The following is a 21,515-nucleotide window of genomic DNA, read 5'->3' as shown; positions in this document are numbered from 1 at the left end:
TGAATAAATCAGTGTCCCTGTTAATCAAGGATGACATTAGTAGGGAAACTTCAGTGAATAATACAAATCCCATTTAAAAAAAATTAAGCTCGTCTTCCTCTCTGAAGCCCCTTTCTGATGTGAAGCCTGCCATGGCATGCAAATATGGTTTATAAATCGTTACATAATTTCACTGTGCAAAGCACCAAAGTGTTACTTTGCTTACCGATGTTACTGTTATAAACCGGTTACCGTGAAAACTGTCTGGAGTTGAGTAGAACGTATGTGTAGCTGTGTAATCGTGCCCTTTTATATTGCAGAAGCCTTGGAGTCCAACGTGTGTACTTGACTTGTGACACTCTCCTTTTGTTTGTAGGCATTTTTGGTGCTTTAAATTTGTTCAGCTGAAACTGGGCTTTGACTTACTGCTTTTGTGCAGTTATTTGAAAATGTCAAAATAGCCTTTCTACTTTGCAGTAAAAACTATATTTTTCAGATCAGGACTAGTCAGCTGAAGTGGTGCCCCAGACTGAAGCCTCTTTCCTCTTGGAACTCTCTAGAGTTCAGCACCTGATACACTGGACTTCTAAATTAATTAAGCCATCTTAAAACTCATCTGTCTCAGTGAATTTAGAAATCCTGTTGTAACCTAGATCCTGAGTTTAAAACTGGCTTCAATGCTGTTAAAGACCATTAGACAGGGAGTTAGGCTGGGTCTACACTACCCACCTGAATCGGCGGGTAGAAATCGATCTCTCGGGGATCGAATTATCGCGTCTCGTCGGGACGTGACAATCGATCCCCGAATCGACGCTCTTACTCCACCAGCGGAGGTGGGAGTAAGCGCCGTCGACAGGGAGCCACGGAGGTCGATTTTGCCGCCATCCTCACAGCGGGCTAAGTCGGTTCCGATAGGTCGAATTCAGCTACGCTATTCGCATAGCTGAATTTGCATATATTAAATCGACACACACACACCCTCCCCGTAGTGAAGACCTGCCCTTAGACTTCCTATTCTTCAGTGCCAATTACGAATAGTAAGAGAAGTGGTCTGCAAACAGTCATCTTCTCAACTCCTTTTGCAGGGATCTGAAATAGCCTCTGAGGCCACAGATCCCTGAGTGTTGCAATCCTTAAAGGACTCAGTGTAAGTTGTCCGACAGTAGGTGGCATGTTGGTTAAGAGAAGATATTTCTGTTGTGCTCCAGTGACCCGCAGGCTCTACGAACAGAATGAGGAGGGAGAGCTCAGTGCAGTGCCACAAGCTTCTCTTCACTTTTGAAGAGGCTCGGCACTTCGGGTTTGCGGTTCCAGGCGTGTCCAGCGAGTGGCTTGTCTACATTACCAGCCTTTCTTTTGGGATCCTGACTGATTTTTCTGGGATCAAGAGGGCAATGTGAAGAGTACGCATTAATTTATTTTTTTGTTAGTCACTCTTGTGTTTTTATCATGTGGCAGTGCTGGAGAAGAAAATCCTCTGTCCCCACTACAGGCAGCAGAGAAAGCTTCCCCATTAAAGTTCCTCACTCTTAATATGTAGAGGCCATCTCTTGTGTGAGAAGGGAATTCTCTCTGTAGCCTTCCAGCCTGTTGTCTCTAAAGCTGTTAGTCAATTAGTGCCATCGTAGCTTTTTTTTTTTTTTTTTTTTGGTGAGGAGCACGTCTGGCCCACTGGGAGTATCCATGTGGTTCTGGGAACTGGCCACTCATTGGAAATAAACTGCAGTTTGTCAATATTTTCATGAAAGCATGAGCAATGTTTGTCAAGCTTGATTGAGCCTCAAAGATTGCAGTAGATATGGGACTCTATTTCGATATCCTAAACCTTATCTCCACGGATAATACTGGTCACCTGTAACTTTAGATTTTTTTTTTTTAAGCTAACTAATTTTGTTTCAGCAGAGAATTGCTGTCAGAAGTGTAAATTCAAAGTCCAGAGTTTCATTGTTAGGCAAGTAGAAAGAAAACAGCATGCAGACTAATCCCATGGGAAAGAAAGAACTCGTGCTTTAACTCTCTTCACAAGGCCTGATTAATTTAAATAAATAAATAAATAAATAAAATTTATTTATTTATTTAATCAGGCCTTGTGAAGTAACTGATATTTTATGAGGCAGTGAAATACTGTTACTACTTAATAAACTGCTGCAAGGTAAAACGTTACAAATTGCTTTGCTTCTGTCTTGGAAGACTATACCTCTGAGACCTAGGGACGTCTTTCCTCATCTTACATTTTTTTAATAAGATTCATCTCCTTTTCCTCAGTGTTGACAGGCTAAAACTGGAATCTTGGCTAAGTCAGTGTAGTGTTGCATTCTTACATTTGAAAGCAGGATTTATCTGTTGTTCACCTGGTCACAAACAACTAGTCAGCCACCATAGTGTTTTTAAAAAATACAAAATTATGTGTGTGTTTGGAAAAAATAAATTAATGGACCTATTCGTTACCACCAACAGCTTACATACATTTTGATGTAACTAGTGTTACAGATGCTGTGAAGTCACAACAGTAGCTCTTCAATGAAGGTTGTACGACAGTTTCTATTATGTCTGTTTTTTGCCAACCCACCCACTCCCAATTTCTGAAAAAACATTTTCTGCTTCTGCACAGAATTTCTTACGACGTCCCTTGTCGGAGTAGATTTTCATTTTGAAAGTGGGGGTTAATTGGCCAAATTGTTTTGTTATGGCACTTTAACAAGTGCTGGTTTAGCACCTTCTGAAATGTCCTAACTTTTTTGTCCACTTGTAACTTGGGAACAACTTAGTGTAAGACCTTCAGTTTTGTCTGGTCCAGAATCCTCAATGAGAGCAAGTAAGCCAGGTCCTTGGTCATCAGAGGTGTTCTCCAGGGGTGTGTGAGCCTCCACAAATAGTCAGACGACTACAAACTCTGTTCCACCTAATCTGATCTTTGATTTAAATGATTTTAGCCAAATGTTAGGCTTAAGTTTGTAATGGAGAATTTTAGGAGATATACTGCCTCCATCCGACTGCGCTCACTTGCTACAGCTGGCAGAAGTCCAGTAATTTCCCAACGGCTGCATCTCTTGCTGTGGGGAGGGCAGGTGATGGTGGGCAGCTTTTCACTCCCCTTTCAGTTCAGTCCCCTGGGGGGGGGGCCCACACTCCCCATGTCCCTGAGTCTGAACCTCTTTCTGTCATTCCAATGAGATGAAGTCTCCATAGGGCTGATAGCCACTTGCCAGTACTGCTGGCCATTAAGGAGAATGGGATGCCCCTGCCTGATTTACTCCTGCAGGCAGAAGTATGATATTTGCACCTACAATTAACTAAGTGCAAACAGACATATGCAGATTATGCTAAGAAACTGGACACTGACTGTAGTACCAGTTCCCAGGAAAGGAAGAAGGGTATGACATTTATCTGTCTGCACTGCGGTATGTAGGCACAATAGGCGTGAGGTAATGGTATTCTAACAAGCCTACTGCTAAACTGTCTTGGTTCTTGGGTTTTATGTTGTTTTCAGTGGATTTTTGTGTTATGAAATGTGGAGAAAATAACTTGGGTTTCAAGTGTAAATGCAGTGTTCCACCCATTGTCAAATGGGGTTTAATGTTTAATTGGACATTGTCAGGTCAAATTTGTGAAAAATAAACTGCTACAAAACCAATAAAAACATTTTACATGGATCTCTTTTCAGTTCAGTGGAAATAGTTTCAACAAATATTCCCTTGTAGTGTGTTAGCTACCCAAACAGTGCAGAATTGTTATGCTAATGAACAACCAGAAAGGGAAAATGATTTGATATTTACTTAAACCAAAATAAAACCCACCACAGTAGTCTATTTTAATTGTCAAGCTAAAATACTCAAAAAGTAACCTATTGGCATAAATCATGACAAGGAAATGTAATTTTTTAAATTATTTCAGATTTAATTATAAGACATGTTTTATAACAGAGGTAAAGTAGTTTTTTAAATATGGCTTTAACCTGACAGTGTCTTATTAATCCTTGGCACTCTGCATGTTCAAATCGCAGTACAACCATTGTCTAAGCCTTAAAATGGTGCTTTGCAAGAATAATACTAAATGTATACATCTGAATCCTTGTTTATTATTCATATTTATAAATTTCCATGCCAGCAAGTTTTTATTCAAATACGAACATTAAATGAAGAAGAGTTTTCCCTCCCCCCCCCCCAATTCTCCACAAACAGAAAGAGCTAGCAGCTGATGAAGACTGCCCTAAAATGTGTGCTTACAAGTTGGTGACTATCAAATTTAAATGGTGGGGACTACAGAACAAAGTAGAAAACTTTATCCAAAAGGTAAGAGTTGCTTTTTAAATACTCTGTGGCATAGTTGTTGGGGGTTGTTTGTTTGTTTGTTTGTTTGTTTTTTTAGTAGAAGTGAAAAGTTGGGACATTTTTCTTCTATTAAAATGAAATGTTAGTGAAGACATTGATCCATTCAATTTTTCAACAAATCAAACCATTGACTTCTAAGGTCCCAAACCGGCAGCAACTTATGGCTTAACTTGACTTCTGTGAGTAGGTGCATTGATTTCATCAGAAGTACTCATGATAGTAAAGTTAAGCACATGTGTAAGTATTTGCAGGATTGGGGTCTATATGTATATGGCACTTAGGAATGTCCTTTGCTTCCATTATTCTCTCAAGTTCAAAAAAAAAAATCTATTTACGTAAAACATGAGTGCTTTGATTTTTTTCCAGCAGTATGTGCACCAAAAGGCTTGTGAAAGTATCTTATTTTGGTTTTTTTGTAGCATTAAATTTTACAACAGCCACAGAGATTGAGGGATTACAAAGCAAAATGTAACATATACCAATGACTTAGTTAAAAGCTGCACCATACCTGACTGGTTAAGTGTCCAGAGGGATCACTCCCAATGTGGTCGAAAAACAAAAATGTATCTTGCAACTTGGAATGTCCATACTCTGCTAGACTAATCAAAAAGTGAAAGACCCAAATGCAGAACAGAAATTATTGCCCGAGAACTCTCAAGGTAGAACATAGACATCACTGCTGTCAGTGAAACAAGACATGCAGATGAAGGCCACTTGAGGGAAGAGGGCAGTAGTTACACTTTCTTCTGGAAAGGAAAACCAGCAAGCGACAGGTGAGTACACGGTGTTGGCTTTGCAATCAAAAACCTTCTAGCCTGACTGAGCTCCCCATTGGCGTCAACAAGCACTTTATGACCCTCCGCATCCAATTGGTCAATAAGTCATTTGCCCCTATCATCAGTGCATATGCACCAACTTTTGATGCTGAAGAACAGAGAGAATCCTTCTACACTGACCTTGATAAATTTTTATCAACCATTCCAAAAACAGATAAGATAATCCTCTTAGGGGACTTTAACACAAGAGTTGGCTGAGATTCTAACCTATGGAGTAGTACCATTGGGAAGGAAGGAGTGGGCAAGACCAATTCCAATGGCATCCTTCTTCTCAGGAAATGTGCAGAGTATGACCTTGTGATCACCAACATAATCTTCAAACAAAACAACAAGTACAAAACAACTTGGCAACACCCCAGCTCAAAACAATGGCACCTCCTAGACTGTCATTGTAAGAATACAGGATCTATGAGATGTCCAAATCACCTTTGTCATGAGAGGAGTAGACGACTGCTGGACTGACCACCATCTGGTAAGGTCAGTCATGTCCATCAGGATTGCATTGAAACATAGAAAGCAATCCAAATCTCACAGATGGCAATACAACAGCCAAACCCTTCAATCCTCAGTGCACCAAGAGAACTTCCAAACATTCCTCAGTGAAAAACTGGCCATATGCACACTTGGAAATGACAACATAAGTGTCGAAGAAGGCTGGGAAGCCCTAAAACAGACCATCCATGAGGTTTGCGAGGAATCCATTGGTCTTAATACCCCCTGTCATCAGGATTGGTTAGACAACAACATTGAGATTACAGCCATTTTGAAGCAGAAGAGAAAAAGCTTTCTGCAAGTGGCAAAACCAACCACTATCCAGTCAGAAGCAGAGCTCTTTCCATCTACTCAAAGCTGAAGTTTAAAGGAGGATCCGAGAAATCAAAAACAAATGGTGGGGAGGACAAAGCAAAAGACAGACATGATATGCAGAGCTTTTTTTTTGAGACAAAAACCTTGTACGAACCAAGCTCATGTGGCCTCACACCTCTGAGATTCGAAGATGGTAGTGCCCTTCTTAAAGATAATTAATCCATCAAAGAGCACAGGAAGGAACACTACCAAAAGCTTCTAAATCGAGAATCAACTGTGACTGACGATACCATTGACTCCATCCCTCAGCACCCAATCTGGGAAACTCTTGCCAACCCACCAACACCTGAGTAGGTCTGCAAAGCAATTAAACAAATGAAGAACAATAAAGCACCAGACCCTGATGGCATACCAGCTGAAGTACTGAAAGTGGGGGAAGAAACACTGACTAACAAGTTTCGCTTGCTGCTCCTCAAAATCTGACGCATCGAAGAAATCCCTGGTGACTTATGTAATGCGACTGTAGTCACCATTTTCAAAAAGGGAGATGGCCGACTGTGGCAGCTATAGAGTCATTGCCCTCCTCTCCATCGCTGGGAAGATTCTTGCTAGAATCTTACTAAATTGCCTGCTCCCTCTTGCAAAGGAAGTACTTCCAGAGTCCCGGTGTGGCTTCAGACCATCATGAGGCACAACATACATGATTTTTGCATACAGGCAGATCCAGGAAAAATGTCAAGAACCACACCAGAAACTGTATATGGCCTTTATTGATCTGACCAAAGCCTTCGACTCTGTCAACCGTGAGGCTCTATGGAAAATCACATCAAAGTTTGGCTGCCCAAGCAAATTTATCATGGTAAGACTTCTCCATGGCCAGATGACTGACTCCATCCTGTGTAGTGGCGCTACCTGAGCCTTTTGTCATCCGAACTGGCACCCACCCTTTTCTTCATTTTCTTAGCAGCTATGAAAACATTAATCCAAGACGACCTACCCCAGGGCATTGGCATCCTATGTCGAATTGACAGCAACCTCTTCAACCTCCCTTGTCTCCGTGCCAGAACTAAAGTAATATCAGCAACAATAACTGAACTCCAGTACACAGATGATTGTGCTGTAGCTGCACACTCAAAGGAGAATCTTTAAACAGCCCTTAATTGCTTCTCTGAAGCTTACAAAAGCCTACGGCTAACTCTGAACATCATCGGCAAAACAAAAGTTCTCCACCAGCCAGTCCCCGGTCAATCATCAGACCCAGCAAGGAAAATCTATATCGACAAAATGAACTGGAAAATGTAGAATACTTTGCCTATCTTGGCAGCCATCTCTCACAGAGGGCAGATATAGACATTGAGATTCAGCACAGAATTCGCTGTGCCAGCCTTGCCTTTGGCAGACTGTTTCGTCGGGTGTTTATCAATCACAACATCGAAACACACACTAGACTTTTAGTTTATAAAGCAGTTGTAAGGACCAAAAGATGCTGGGACCATGCTTGCTTTAGGCTTGTACTTGAGTTGTTTGCTCTCCTGGGAAGAGGAGCTGCACATGTCACAGATTTCAAACCAAAAAATACAAGAGGATAAACCAAGCAGAAGATCCAAAACTGTTTCCCTGGTACATGGCCTCATTGCTTACGTTCTAACGTACTTGTGTTCTTTCCATCACTAACTCAAGTCAGTCCACTCCCCTTCACAGAGCGTTAGTCTGACTCTGTTTTCATTTATTGGCAGTAGCCCTAACCTTGCTTTATGTAATCAGCATAGTTTCTCCAGAATGAAGCATCCCAAAGGAGAAGAGTAGAAAAAATCCCATTAGTAGTTACTATTTACATGGCACCACATGTGTGCATGGCATTTACAGATAACACTAGGGCAGGGTCGCTGCTCTGAGGAGCTTACTGTTTGTGATATATGTACCTAATGTCATGACCAAAGTGAGCCACAGTCCGGGGGGTGGGGGAGTATCAGTGAGGCAACAAAACATTCTGTGAGAGAGCTTTGGGTTGCATCCTTGAATAGTTCACTATTAGTTTTTGTGTACGTGTGTATATATAGGTACAACACAGAACTATACCTATCCATGTAATTCTAGCAAGGTAAGAAGCAGGGTTGGCAATTCTATGGTGAAAAAAGTTTGTATCATTGGTATGAGAACACTATCTTACTTTTCAACTTGAAAGCTCTCACAGCACTACAAACTGTACAGGAATTGCTACAGCTGCTTTTGAATTAGACAGGTACAGCTCTTTAACAGAACAATACTACACATGGTTTAAGATTGGCAGAAATGCAATATCCAAAGGAAATCACCAGGTACCTTAAATATAGCAGACAGATGGAAATACCCAAATTGGAGCTGGTCAGGACGTAGAAGCTAACTCCTTTAACTCCTAACAAAAGGTGCTAAGGAATCCTTAATTTGACTTGCATGTGCACGGTTATCTCTCTTAAAGATGCCCTTTGCAGCAGCCAATTTTCCGTGCACCATATCGGGACATAATTCAGTTCTAATGCGAGGGGGACAGAGAGGAGGCTGGGCGTGTAAATGTGCCACCTACTGAATTCCCAGTGTCATTTGCTTCTTCACCTCATTTTACCACAGATGGTTTTATTACTGAGCTTGTACAGTAGCTGTGGGGTTTTTTAAAAATGGATTCTGTCCCTTATGTAGCTCATGCATTAGTGTTTTAGTTCCTGTGTGGTATGTATATTCTGTCTAGGATCAGATTCAGTGGAGTAAATGTATTTTGGAGAATGCATCCACAACCTTTACAAGTAACAAAATTGCCAAACTTTTTTCTAAGAACAAGTTGTTATTACAAAGTGCATTTCATTTTCCTTGTTGAGAGGCAGAGAAGAGATGTGAAATCATTAACTTAGTAGTGCCATTGTGAAATAAAGAGCATGAGACTATATAGCTGCAACATCCTTTAAAATTTAACTCCATTCTCCTTTGGACATTTATTGATAAATCCTGAGCATATTTTCTAATGCTGCTTTGTCTCCTTAAAGCAAGAAAAGAGGATATTTACCAACTTCCATCGCCAGCTGTTCTGTTGGATTGACAGGTGGATTGATCTGACTATGGAAGACATCAGGAGAATGGAGGATGAAACCCAACGAGAGCTGGAAGCGGTAAGAATGCTTTGAGGGCTGTTTATAAATGTACACTCTATGGTAATTGGGGCTGTACAAGAATCAAAGAAGGCTACATCAATGGCTTGTGTCTATCCTGCCAACTCTGTGTGCTATGGGATAACACTGATAAATGCTATGCTCTTCACTGGATATCCTCCACAGAGCCACGCTCGTGGAGCTTCTGCATACCATGCTGCAAAGAGCCAGGAGTTGTTGAAATATAAATGTTTCTGGTAAGTATCCCATGTCTTGAATGCCTGCACTGAGCATCTCTTTCCACTTGTGAAAACGTTATCTATACCTAGTGCACACAATCCCACAGCTCCCTTTTCACCACTTGTCAGTCGGACCTTGGAGCTGTCCCCTCACTTCTGCATCGTGTCTTGTTTTGTTTAGTTTTCAAGTTGTAATTAGAGTTGATTATTTTTCCCTTTAAACGTGTCTTGAAGTGAGTGTGTCCCCCTCCTCCGCCCCATGAGGACAGTTGGACTTGTCTTGATGAGCGTGATCGACATTGAGAAACTCATTCCTGAAAAAAATCTGTCATCAGAGAATTAACAAGCACTTGGTGTTGCCTCCTTCCGTGTCTTAGAGGCTATGAATGCTCATAGTCTGACTTGTCTGTATGGTCCCAGAGCGTCTGAAAGGAAGCTCATCCTTCAAGCAGTTTTCTCCCTCTTCTGTCAGATGCTGAGGAACACAACAAGCTAGGAAAGGACCTTTCTGCTGCAAAGTCATTTTTCAGGCTGTGGTTCTCCCACTGTGAGCATTTTTCTGTAAATTCTAAGCCTCTCCGATTTTTTAGCATCTGCCAAAGCTACAGTTTGAACTTTGTAAGGTGCTTTCTGACCGCCTTATTCCCAGCACCCATTTGGCTTGCCGTCTTTCTCCTAGCACTCTGGTTCTGCTCAGTAATGAGATGTGAGACTTCAACACATTTGGGCTGCCAGAGACCTAGAAATAGTCTGGCTTTCTCGCCACAGACCCAGTATTGCTATTAATACTAGTTCTTCTCCAATACAAACTGTTGCTCAGGTCAAACAGACCTACTTTGCTACTGATATGAACACTACCTCTGACTCGCCCATCCCCAGTGTTACCCTGGGCACGTGTGGCTAGATCAGCCTTATCCACTGCTGTTTGCATTGTGGGGAAATGTTTTTGAGGAGGAATAGAGATGCTTCTGCTCATCCCCATGAACATGAGCCCAACAAACCTTCCTAACCTGGGAGTTTGGACCAGCTCTGCTCTGGAGACTGGAGAGGTTGTAGGAATCCGTCTTTTAGCACAGGAGTCCCTGAGAGCGGCTTTGATCAGCTCTTAATAAAAGGCCAGATAACCATCACTCTGCTCACCCTTACAAGACACTTGATTCTTGGACCATTGGATGGGCTCAGTCTTGTATGTCTTAGCCGTATGGAATGCCAACTACAGTACATGACCACCTGATGCTGAGAAATGTCTCTGTCAAAATATTCTCTTTTTTGGATAAACTACAGATCATTGGTTTCAGAATGGCAAATTACGTTGCCCCATTGACCGAGGGTTTGCTAGACTTTTTTCAGATCACAGAATTGGGTATTGCCTTGATTACCTTTAGTAGTTAAGTGCCTGCTGTATTCCTGAGCCGTCTTAGATACCTGACCTTCCTTTAAGAGTTAGTACTAGTATAATACAGGATGACTGGAATTTCCTACTCACAGACCTGTAGATGGCAACAAACCCAACCACCTTCAGGACAAAATATGGAGAGACTATCAGACAGCCAAGGCCAGAGGCAGTTTCCAAAGGCCACATGCTTAATATTTATACTGCTTACTGTATTTTTCACTCCATGCATCCGATGAAGTGGGCTGTAGCCTACGAAAGCTTCTGCCCAAATAAATTAGTTAGTCTCTGAGGTGCCACAAGGACTCCTCGTTGTGCCCAATAATGGCTCTCAGCAATATGCCTTTTTTCAAGCAAAATTTCGCAATCAAGATGGCTCAGAACCATTAGGCAGGTTACTCAGACAGTGTTCAACTGCATGTTTGAAATAGGAGAGATCTGTGTTGCCTTTGAGGGGCAAAATGCCCCATTTACTAACCCTATAGCGAGAGTGGATGGAAGAAATGTATTTGTCTGTTTACTCCGGTTCTAAATGCCTTCCCATATTTCCTAACTTTTAAGCCAAGGGAAAATAAACTGTCTGGCTGTTTTATCAACGCAGCTGGGTGCAAAATGTCCTTCCCCTTCAAGTAAGGCAAAAGAAGGGGCTGCTTTGGCAGATCCCAGAAACACTTTTTGGAATAAGATGGATATCTCCCTCTCCTTATGAACACTTCTGCCTAGATGCCAATATGAAAGTGGATGCTTGTTATGGTAGGACAGCTCTACATTATTTCCAAAAGAAATAATTTCTGAATTTCAACAAGGACAAGTGCAGAGTCCTGCACTTAGGACGGAAGAATCCCATGCACTGCTACAGACTAGGGACCGAATGGCTAGGTAGCAGTTCTGCTGAAAAGGACCTAGGGGTCACAGTGGATATGAAGCTGGATATGAGTCAACAGTGTGCTCTTGTTGCCAAGAAGGCTAACGGCATTTTGGGCTGTATAAGTAGGGGCATTGCCAGCAGATCGAGGAACGTGATCGTTCCCCTTTATTCGACATTGGTGAGGCCTCATCTGGAATACTGTGTCCAGTTTTGGTCCCCACACTACAAGAAGGATGTGGAAAAATTGGAAAGAGTCCAGCGGAGGGCAACAAAAATGATTAGGGGTCTGGAGCACATGACTTATGAGGAGAGGCTGAGAGAACTGGGATTGTTTAGTCTCCAGAAGAGAAGAATGAGGGGGGATTTGATAGCAGCCTTCAACTACCTGAAGGGGGGTTCCAAAGAGGATGGAGCTCGGCTGTTCTCAGTGGTGGCAGATGACAGAACAAGGAGCAATGGTCTCAAGTTGCAGTGGGGGAGGTCCAGGTTGGATATCAGGAAAAACTATTTCACTAGGAGGGTGGTGAAACACTGGAATGCGTTACCTAGGGAGGTGGTGGAGTCTCCTTCCTTGGAGGTTTTTAAGGCCCGGCTTGACAGAGCCCTGGCTGGGATGATTTAGCTGGGAATTGGTCCTGCTTTGAGCAGGGGGTTGGACTAGATGACCTCTTGAGGTCCCTTCCAACTCTGATATTCTATGATTCTATGATTCTATGATACTCCCACTTTATCCCAAACTGACGAGTTTGGGAAACTGTTTCATTAGTAGGGATCTGTGAAAGAGGAAGTGGTTTCCTATCTGTAAGGAGTTCATCAGAAGGGTTGTCTTTATTTTATTTTTTTTAACAACAACCTCAGTTCCTAATCTGGTATGGGCCAGACATCATCCAGTCCCTCTGGGAAAGAGGGAAATATAGTATGAGGTGTGCACACCGCAGGTATGTGTAGGACAAGCCTCAGAGATCATGGAAAACTTCCCTAAACCTTCCCCTTTTTGTGTCTGCATGGACTGTAGATGCTTGTCTTTGTGGAGGAGGCTACCCGTTGATAGATATTTCATAGGTGAGTAATTGCTTTTTTGACTTTGCAAAAGTGATCTCAAAGATCAAATGTTCAGATTCACAAATGTTTCACATAAATAGAATGTGCTCCCTGATCTTTTACTTCCAGAAGTACATGCTAGTTTGTGAAGATTTTCCTCTAGCTGGCTTAAAAGAACATGGGCTAAAGAGAAATTACCAGTAACTTTTCTGTTTGTGTTCACTGCTATGTAACTACTTACATGTTGTCAGTCTACTAGCAAATACTTTAATCCCTAAAATATTTGCTGTACATTAGCTCTTATCTGCCATACTGAAGTTAAACCTGGTTTTCTTGCTTTCAAGATATAACTTTTAACCTCGTCTTTTTTTAAGGATTGTGTCAGTCCTGGAAGCTGGCTTTTACTTCCCTTTTCATTCCTTGCAGAATAAAGCAGATGGTTTTGTCTCTCAAGATTTAGTAGATTTAAAGCTCCTCATGATAACTTATTAAATTATTTTTTTTCAAATGTGTACTCTGGTGACCAGGGCCGGCTCTAGGCACCAGCCTGGCAAGCAGGTGCTTCGGGCGGCCGCTCCGGAGAGGGGCGGCACGTCCAGCTATTCGGCGGCAATTTGGCGGACGGTCCCTCACTCCCACTCAGAGCGAAGGACCTCCTGCCGAATTGCCGCCGCAGATCACGATCGCGGCTTTCTTTTTCTTTTTCTTTTTCTTTTTCTTTTCTTTTCTTTTCTTTTCGATGGGGCTGCCAAATCCCTGGAGCCGGCCCTGCTGGTGACTGTTTAAAAAACGTGTGGTCTTGTAGCTGGAATATCTTATTGTGAGCCACGTAGAAAGGGTTGGCTCCTGCTGTTTTAAATACTCTTACCGCTCTTTCTTTACTAACATCATAGAGGTATCTGCAGGCACCTACAAAACACATTCCAAGAAGATTTTTGTGATGGGGGTATCCTCGTGAGGGACCTAAGGGTGGGTAGAATGTAACCGCGCATTGGGTCACTCACAATATAAGTTGAACATTCCTTTTAATTTTATCCCCAAAGAATTTCTGCTCTCCACGTGCCACATTTAACTAGCCACTTGCTGAAATGTTGTGGCAAATGGTAATTTTCACTAAATCTCAAATACTTCAAGGCTGACACTTACTATTATGGGCTTGGACCACCGGAGAGAAGGGGGCTCAGTGATGAGATGCCCAGCATGATAGAAATGTCCTTGCACTTCCGGCCCTGAGCAGTATTCAGCCTCTCTGGTGATATAGTCCAGGAGCTCACAGGTGTCTGCAGTTTTATGTTGTTACAAAGAAACAATTGCAGGAAACAGCCCAGTGGGGTCTGATTGGGTTGGCAGTTTTGCATTTTCTTGCGTTGCTTTCTGTTACTATTTGCTTTCTTTAAAATCTTTTCTCCTTTTTCATTTCTGATGTTACTTTTCTTTACTTCATTAGATTCTCTGCTGGATTTTTTTGGTTCTCCAGTTCTTCATCTGGATCTGTTTTCATTTTGTCAGTCTTTGTTTCCTTTACTATCCATTGTTTGCTGCTTCCTGGATGCCTTTTCTCATCCCTGTTCAGTGGGCTTCTAGTCTCGCCTCATATCCTGTTCACAATTTTTCTGCACTTACCTCTATTTCGCTCTTCTGTGTGATTGCTCCCTTATGTGGTCTGACTCTGTGGACACCCAGAGCACTTCTGCCAAATTAGACCCTCTCCATCAGCTGACTGCTGGACAGTGCGGATTCTAATCAGAGCATAAGAAGGAAGCAGCTTGAAACTGCCAAAACTGTGATCCTTCAGCCCTGAGAAACAGTAGCAGTGCTGTATGCTTCAAGCAGTTTGGTATAGGCTTCAGATGGCCCTTAGGAACTGAGAGGCTGCCTCCCTTTACAGCAGCTGTACATTGCTCACTCTGACTTTCCTGTCCTACAGTATGCCCCTTCCACCTAGCTGCCTCCACTCCTTCAGCTGGACCTGGGACTGGCTCTGAGCCATTTAGTTCTCCTAATAACCTGGTGACCGGTTCTTTATTTGGTAGCTCACAGTTTTATTTTACATTTAGATGCGTAAGAAGGGTTCCGTTCGAGGCACAGTGGCTGCTGACGTCTAGCGGAATCCTCTGTAGGTTCAGAGGCAAAATCAAGCTGTGTAAGTGAATTCCTGGGGGAGAGGAGGAATCCTTTCTGGTGATGGGCGTTACTGGCGGAACAACTATTCTAGAGCGGTGCAGCCAGATTCCTTTCTTGGAACTGAGCCCCTGCTGCTCCCCTGCTCTGACCAATCAGAAGCAGGACAGCAGCCCCATGGCTAGGATTCATTTGAGACCTTCCGCATGCGTTTGGCACCATGATGGGCTCTGGGCACATGCTCCATTCAGTCCGTAGGATGCTGTAATTTGGCACAAGCTAGCTATCACGTCGTACTTTATGCTTGTCTGGTGCAAGAGCTCAAAGTGCAGGCTCTACAGTTTGTCTCCTGACGTGTGTTTTGGCTTCAGGACACTTAGGCTCCAAAGCCTGCAAGAGGCTTCCTGGACAGAGTGACATTTTGCTGCTCTATTAGACCCTCTTTGTGGTTAAAGAAAATATAACTGCATTTAGGAAAAATTGTGCAATCAAAATGGGTGTGTGGAGGGGACGCCAGTCTATTTCCCAGGTCAAGAAAAAAAACCCTAAAATGCTGCTGCCGGGGACTAATTTCCTCAAGTCCAAACCTTTATATTCACACCCAGTACCTTAATGTCCATATTTCCTGCTCTGAGCATTTTCTCACCTGCCTTTAATGGTGGATCCTGTATCTGCAGCTAACTTCAAATCCCAGAGATCCAGCGTATGGGAGCGCTTTGTACTTATTTCCATTGTTTGATGTCTGAGTTGCTGTTCTAATCACAAGACTGATGTCCAATCGAAAAGATTCCCTAGAAAATTTGAACTAATACAATATGATCCAGCTCAATGCTGGTGAAGGTTTGACTGCGCTGCACTAACTCTTTTTCTTAGAGAATTAGTAAAATCTGCATTTTTAGAGTTTAATTTTACTGGAGTAACTGTTGGCACTTATTGTATCGTTTGTTTTTTCTACAGTTACGTAATCAAGGCCAAGTGAGAGGAACAAGTGCTGCCAATGATGAATGATAATGGATCTGACCTGTCACTTGCAGTGTTGATATACAGATGTGTGTGTGGATGCATGATTATCTGTATATAATTATATATACATACACGCATACTGAGGGGCTGTTACAGTTTCTCCAGGGTACTATACCCATCTTCAGCAAAGATACAAAGGAAACTGCTTTCATTATAAATACCTGAAGCAAATACAAATTGACTGAGTAGTGTCATTTAAAGGATAAATTGACTGCAGAATTATGCTAACTGGTATGTTTCCTGAATGTCAGTACTGGACCAATTTATTCCCTACCTTTGTTTTATTCTCCTCTTGAATCACTCTGCTATAATTTGCCTATCTCATTATAAGCCAACAAATTCAGATAAAGTAATTTTCAGTTTTGTGTTTTCCCTATGTGATTTTGGAATTGGAACTATGAATGTATTTATACCTATTTATTTCTGGATTGTCATCTAAGTCAAATCAGAAGATTTTTTTCTATTGGCGAGAATTGGAAGACTTTTGCTGTTGAATGAGGAATACAATAATGGCCCAACTTTTACCCATCTTGCTGAAAGAAATCACCTTTTTATTGGAGTTTTGTACATTGAAATTCAAATGTTTTCTTCATTAAAAATTGGCAAAATTAAGGAAAAATGGCTTGTGATTTATAACAGTTTGAACAGAACAATTTTCCAGGAGGCTTTCAGACAAAATAACTGACAATACCGGTATTGAGCCTTTAAAGGCTGTGTAGTTTAATTGAAGGTGTAACACTTCCCTAGAATAACATTTATTTCTGAAATTAATTTTTTTTCAAAGTTTTCATTTGGAAACTATGCAAATGGTCTCAATTTCACACGGATTGCGCAATGGAATAGAACGGTGACTTTTAGCTCTTTTCATGTTGAAAATTCACTTTTAAAAAAAGATGTTCACTTTCAGATATGATGAAAGTTTAAATTGTAGCATCTGATGTTTCTCTGATTTATTAGAAGTAGACATAAAAGGAAAGATGGTATAATAAAGGCCTTTTTTAGATAGTTCTCAAATAGTAAGTTGTCTTCATGATTTTTTTAAAGAAAATATTCCAATGGAGCATATCATAGATTTATTATCAAAATGCTTCTTAAATCAGGAACAACTTATTTTAGGACCACTAATTAGGTAAGGTTTCCTCCCAGAAGCCTCTGTAGGGCGAGGTTTGCTGAAGGATCTATCTAGTTTTTCAACCCCACACCAGACACTTGGGAATAATTGCTTATTTAATTAGAATCACTCTCGCTATCAGCTTTCTTCCTTTACAGTCAGTGGCAAAACTCTCATTGACTTCAAGGGGAGCAGATTAGGCTTTGAATATGACTAGCCCACCTAGTGCATCGCCTGTAATGACGGTCAGACAAGTGGACATGGATTTTTTTGTATGTCTGTACTGTATTATTGCCTCACTATCTTCCATGCTACAAGGTCAGTCTTTGGTTAGTCCTTCCTCGCCTAGCAATGAAAATAGATGTCTATTCTCTGTACCAGCAGAAGATTGGTTTTGTAAAAACTTTTAAACCATGTTTATATAACTTGCTACAAGGAGGGTTTTTGCAAATTTGTGAAACTAAGGGCTGAGTTCTCTTTTCAGTGCAGGAATGTAACTCCCACTCTCACCAATGGGAGCCAGAATACATTCCAAGGAGGGAAAGGAACCCCTATCGTTTTCATGGCTTTTGGACTAGCTATGAAAATTTGAGGGAACTTTGTAGTGAATGTAAATGTTTAGTTTACTTTGGCAGTCTCTGATGTGAACTACAGTAAAACAGTCAATGAAATGTAATTAAATAAATTTGATCATAAAAATCCCTTGTGTCTTGGGTATCATTAATGTCACTTTGTGGATTTCTCATATTGCCATTTTAATTCTCTCGATCTGTGGAGATTGTAAGAGATGGTTAAAAATCTGATGCTCTTCTTTCATTTAAGCTGAAAAAGAAAAAAAATTCAAATACCAATGGAAAGCCTTGAAATACTTGGAATCCAAACTGAGTAATATAAATATGTAGGTGAAATCTTATTGATAGTTGTGGAGTGTACTGTTTAACTGATCGTGTTGCTGCAGTGCTGTATTTTGTGTGTTCTGTTGATAACTTGATCCTTTTTTGCTGGTCACCTTAGGAATTATTTGTCTGGAAACAATGGCACAGTCTGCAGTAGAAAATAGGAACCCCTCAAAGTAACTAGAACAGTTTGGTCACTGATGTGGACAGGGCCGAAATTTCTTCAATCTCAGTACAGAAAGCATGATCATCCCCTTCCTAACAGTTTAGTCATGTTTTCTGCAAGTTATTGCAGTAGCATTCAAAGGTCCACTGAGGATCCTATCGTGCTAAGCATTTGTGCAGATGCAAAGGAAGACAGCTTCCATGCCCGGAAGAGCTTGTGCTTTTGTTGCATCTTGTTTCAAATTACATTTTAATGGGCAATAGTTGGCAGGTTCCTATGTGCACCCTATCAGAAGTGACTGTGCAGGAGGGATTTCAAGGAAAAGGGTAGTGACTTCACCAAGTTCAGGAGGAATGTTCCACATGCGAGGAGTGGTATGGAGAAAATGAACATGCTTTGGAAGAGACAGACGGGTAGATAGCTGAGGCTGACGCCATTGATTGTTGTTTCTCTCTCATATCACACTGTCAAATTACAGCTATGCAGGGCTGGGGGAAGCAGCCCTACTGTTACAGCAGATACAGCATTAATGGAGGCCTGGGTTGGTTTGGTTTTGCAAAAGCTCTTCCAAGGCTGATACCCTATCAGGACTGGCATGGGAATATGGCTACACAGGGATAAAAAACCTGCCACTGGCCCAAGTCAGCTGACTCGGGCTCATGGTGTTGGGCTCTGGGGCTGAAAAATCACTGTGTAGACAGTCAGGTTTGGGGTGGAGGGTCCCAGAGCTCAGGCTCTAGCCTGAGCCAAAACATCTACACAGTGATTCTTAGCCCCGCAAGCCTGTCAGCTGACCCAGACCAGCTGTAGCATTGCCATGGTTCTTTGATCCCCGTGTAGACGTATCCTTAAAGCCCAGTTCATGCTTAAGGACAGTGCATCATATTTCCACATCCTTTGAGCTGTGGCTGCTGGCAGTGTTCTAGCGAATTCTGTGCTCATACATGACAGGAAGCAGGAAAGCATGACCACTGTGGTCATGGTAATAGCAGTGTGCTCAGAGGAGCTGCTAATTCACGTGGGTTTTAAGGCAGGGATAGCCATAAGACTATTCCCATGCATGTTTCAGCGCCTGTCGTGGGGGCAGTAATGTTGTGGGGTGATGGGCCAGCTGCAATTGGAAGTGTATGCGTAAAGACTGAAATAATCCGGACTCACCAGCTCACTCCTCCCTGCCCTGCTCTGACAGATGCCTCAGTAAGTGGATGAGCCTTGGCCCGTGCCATGAAGGGCAGCCCTGGGCTCTGCTAGCCCAAAGGGAAATCAAATTCTAGTGCTAAGGGCGTTGTCCAGTGAGCTCTGTGCCCCTGTTATTTAAATCTAGGGCTATTGGATTGGGCATTTTGGTGAGTCTCTGCTGCTGCAAAATTGTGGGGGAGAAGGCGTCTCGGGTAGACTGAACCCAAACCAGGCAAGTCTTGTATAGATTAATCGGCAGCTTCAGCTTGCACTGGGGAAGTAACAGAAAGCTAGTAGAGCCTTTGGCCCACTGCGGGGATCGGCAACCTTTGGCATGTGGCCCGTCAGGAAAATCCGCTGGTGGGCCAGGACGGCTTGTTTACCTGCAGCATCCACAGGTTCGGCCAATTGCAGCTCCCACTGGCCGCGGTTTGCTGTTCCAGACCAATGGGGGCTGCAGGAAGTGGCGACCAGCACATCCCTTCTTCACACCGTTTCCCACACCCCCCCATTGGCCTGAAACGGCGAACCGCAACCAGTGGGAGCTGCGATCGGCTGAACCTGCGGACGCTGCAGGTAAACAAACCACCCCGGCCCGACAGCGGATTTCCCTGACGGGCCACATGCCAAAGGTTGCCGATCGCTGGCCTAGTGATTGTTAAATTTACACTGTGGGTGATGCTGTTCAACAGGTGTCAGCTATGTTCTGTGCTAGCTGGAGACCTAGTTACCTCCAGGCAAAGCCTCACATAGTTGGTATAGAAGGAAGTGATGATGGGTAACATTGGCCAGACCTGCATTGGCAAGTTGGACACAATCTTCTAAATGCAGGTGGGAATAGGTGTTTAGGACGCGAAGAGCAGTCATGCCAAGAAACTCCGCCTGACGGGTGAACCTCTGTACCCATGATGTGAGCAGCAGGTACTATTTAAACAGGTAGGTACTACCCCTGTTTCCCTCTCAATACTTCATGTTGCCTGCCATGGGCACCTCAGCCTTGCCTGGACTGAGCATCCATCATCTTGCTTTGATCCAAGCCCAGTCTGCACTTGGTCAGAGTCCAATTAAAGAACCCCATGCAGTGAGAAATATTCAACTCTGCTTCAAGATGAAGGCAGCTTGGCTTCACAAGGCTGTTCCCAGCAGAGTATGTTCATGGGTTCGAGATTTTGTGGGCAATATGGTGGAGGAAAGTCTCCGCCTTCGGCCAAGTTCAGGCTCCCAATATTGTGAGAGACAACGTGTTTGGACTCCGAGCACATTTTAAACTCTACCTCGTATGCAGGGTCTGTAGAGATGCTATCTTTAATCTTACTTGGTATTTCAATAGTACCTTGCTGTTCTAGTGGCAAAATGTCTCTCATTGTTATATCAGCTTCCCAGAAAAGGCAGAAGTTGAGTTTGTCTGTTAGAACCCAACATTTTGAGGGATAAAAAGCCTAGAAAAAATGTTTGTGCAAATACTCATAATAAGTAAAATGAGTTCTGATAGGATCAGGTGAGAGCTGCTGAATTGCAGAGATCAGTGAAAATTCACACCTGTAAAGGTTTTGTGTGTTGTGATAGTGAAACAACACATGTGGCTTCCCTGTTTGCCTTGAATACATTCTGATACTGCCTATGAATCAGTCAGAAGCAGAACTGCCCTGTGCAGCAAGCCGAGGCAGGACTCAGAAGGGGAACAGGAAGAATGACTTTGTGTTTATTAATATATTTGCTGAACAAAAGCTTTGCCTGTGGGCATCCCATTGAAGCCAGCTCCCTGCCCTCCCAAACTGACCACACAAGCTCAGCTTTATCTCTGTAGAACAGTTCTGGTAACTATTTTCTCAAAACATGGAGTGCCAGTTGTCTTAATGCATGTTCTTCTGCTCTGACCAGTATGTGACTGACGGTTTCGGCTTATCTAGGAGGCACACAACATTGTTCTTTAGCAGTTTCCAGTGTTTAGAAATAATGCAAGAAAAAGGAACAAAGTGCCCATGTGTGGGGCTCCGAGTGATATCCAGGCATAAGGGAAGTGCAGCAGAATCTTTACAGGAAGAGGATTTTGTTCTGTCAGTAAGTTGGTAAGATACATAGATGCTTAGAAACCGTGGCTACTTGAACATGTAAGGTGTCTTTTGAGGTCCAGTCCCTAAAATACCAAATAAGTGACTCATTCCTATTTTTTCCTTCTGTTTGCTTTCTCTCATGTCACTGTTTCCCAGTGTTACTTGATGGTGTCATTGAGCACCGAGCATTCACACCGCACCTTGGTCTTGTCTGTCCATAAAACTGGCCAGACTGGGTCAGACCAAAGGTCCATCTAGCCCAGTGTCCTGTCTTCTGACAGTGACCAATGCCACGTGCCCCAGAAGGAATGAACAGAACAGGGAATCATCAAGTGATCCATCCTCTGAACTT

The 21,515-nt window shown here is 42.6% G+C and overlaps 1 protein-coding gene across 2 annotated transcripts in view; it reads left to right on the top strand.

Moving 5' to 3' along the window:
- The window catches only part of PITPNB (phosphatidylinositol transfer protein beta), an 85,093-nt gene extending 67,524 nt beyond the window's left edge, over positions 1 to 17,569 (top strand). The window contains exons 9-12 of one of the 2 annotated variants that reach the window (XM_054006369.1): positions 4,161 to 4,271; positions 8,971 to 9,093; positions 14,671 to 14,756; positions 15,692 to 17,569. In XM_054006369.1, the coding sequence (XP_053862344.1) occupies positions 4,161 to 4,271; positions 8,971 to 9,093; positions 14,671 to 14,718 (282 nt within the window). In that variant the 3' untranslated portion in view covers positions 14,719 to 14,756; positions 15,692 to 17,569. The remainder of the gene's footprint in view (positions 1 to 4,160; positions 4,272 to 8,970; positions 9,094 to 14,670; positions 14,757 to 15,691) is intronic. The other variant, XM_054006368.1, reaches the window with a different exon arrangement.
- The last annotated feature ends 3,946 nt before the right edge of the window (positions 17,570 to 21,515 follow it).

The sequence above is a fragment of the Malaclemys terrapin genome, chromosome 16 (genome assembly GCF_027887155.1).
Source record: "Malaclemys terrapin pileata isolate rMalTer1 chromosome 16, rMalTer1.hap1, whole genome shotgun sequence".
NCBI lineage: Eukaryota > Metazoa > Chordata > Testudines > Emydidae > Malaclemys > Malaclemys terrapin.
Note: the sequence above shows the minus strand (reverse complement) of the source record. Positions and strands in the feature narration are given on the sequence as shown.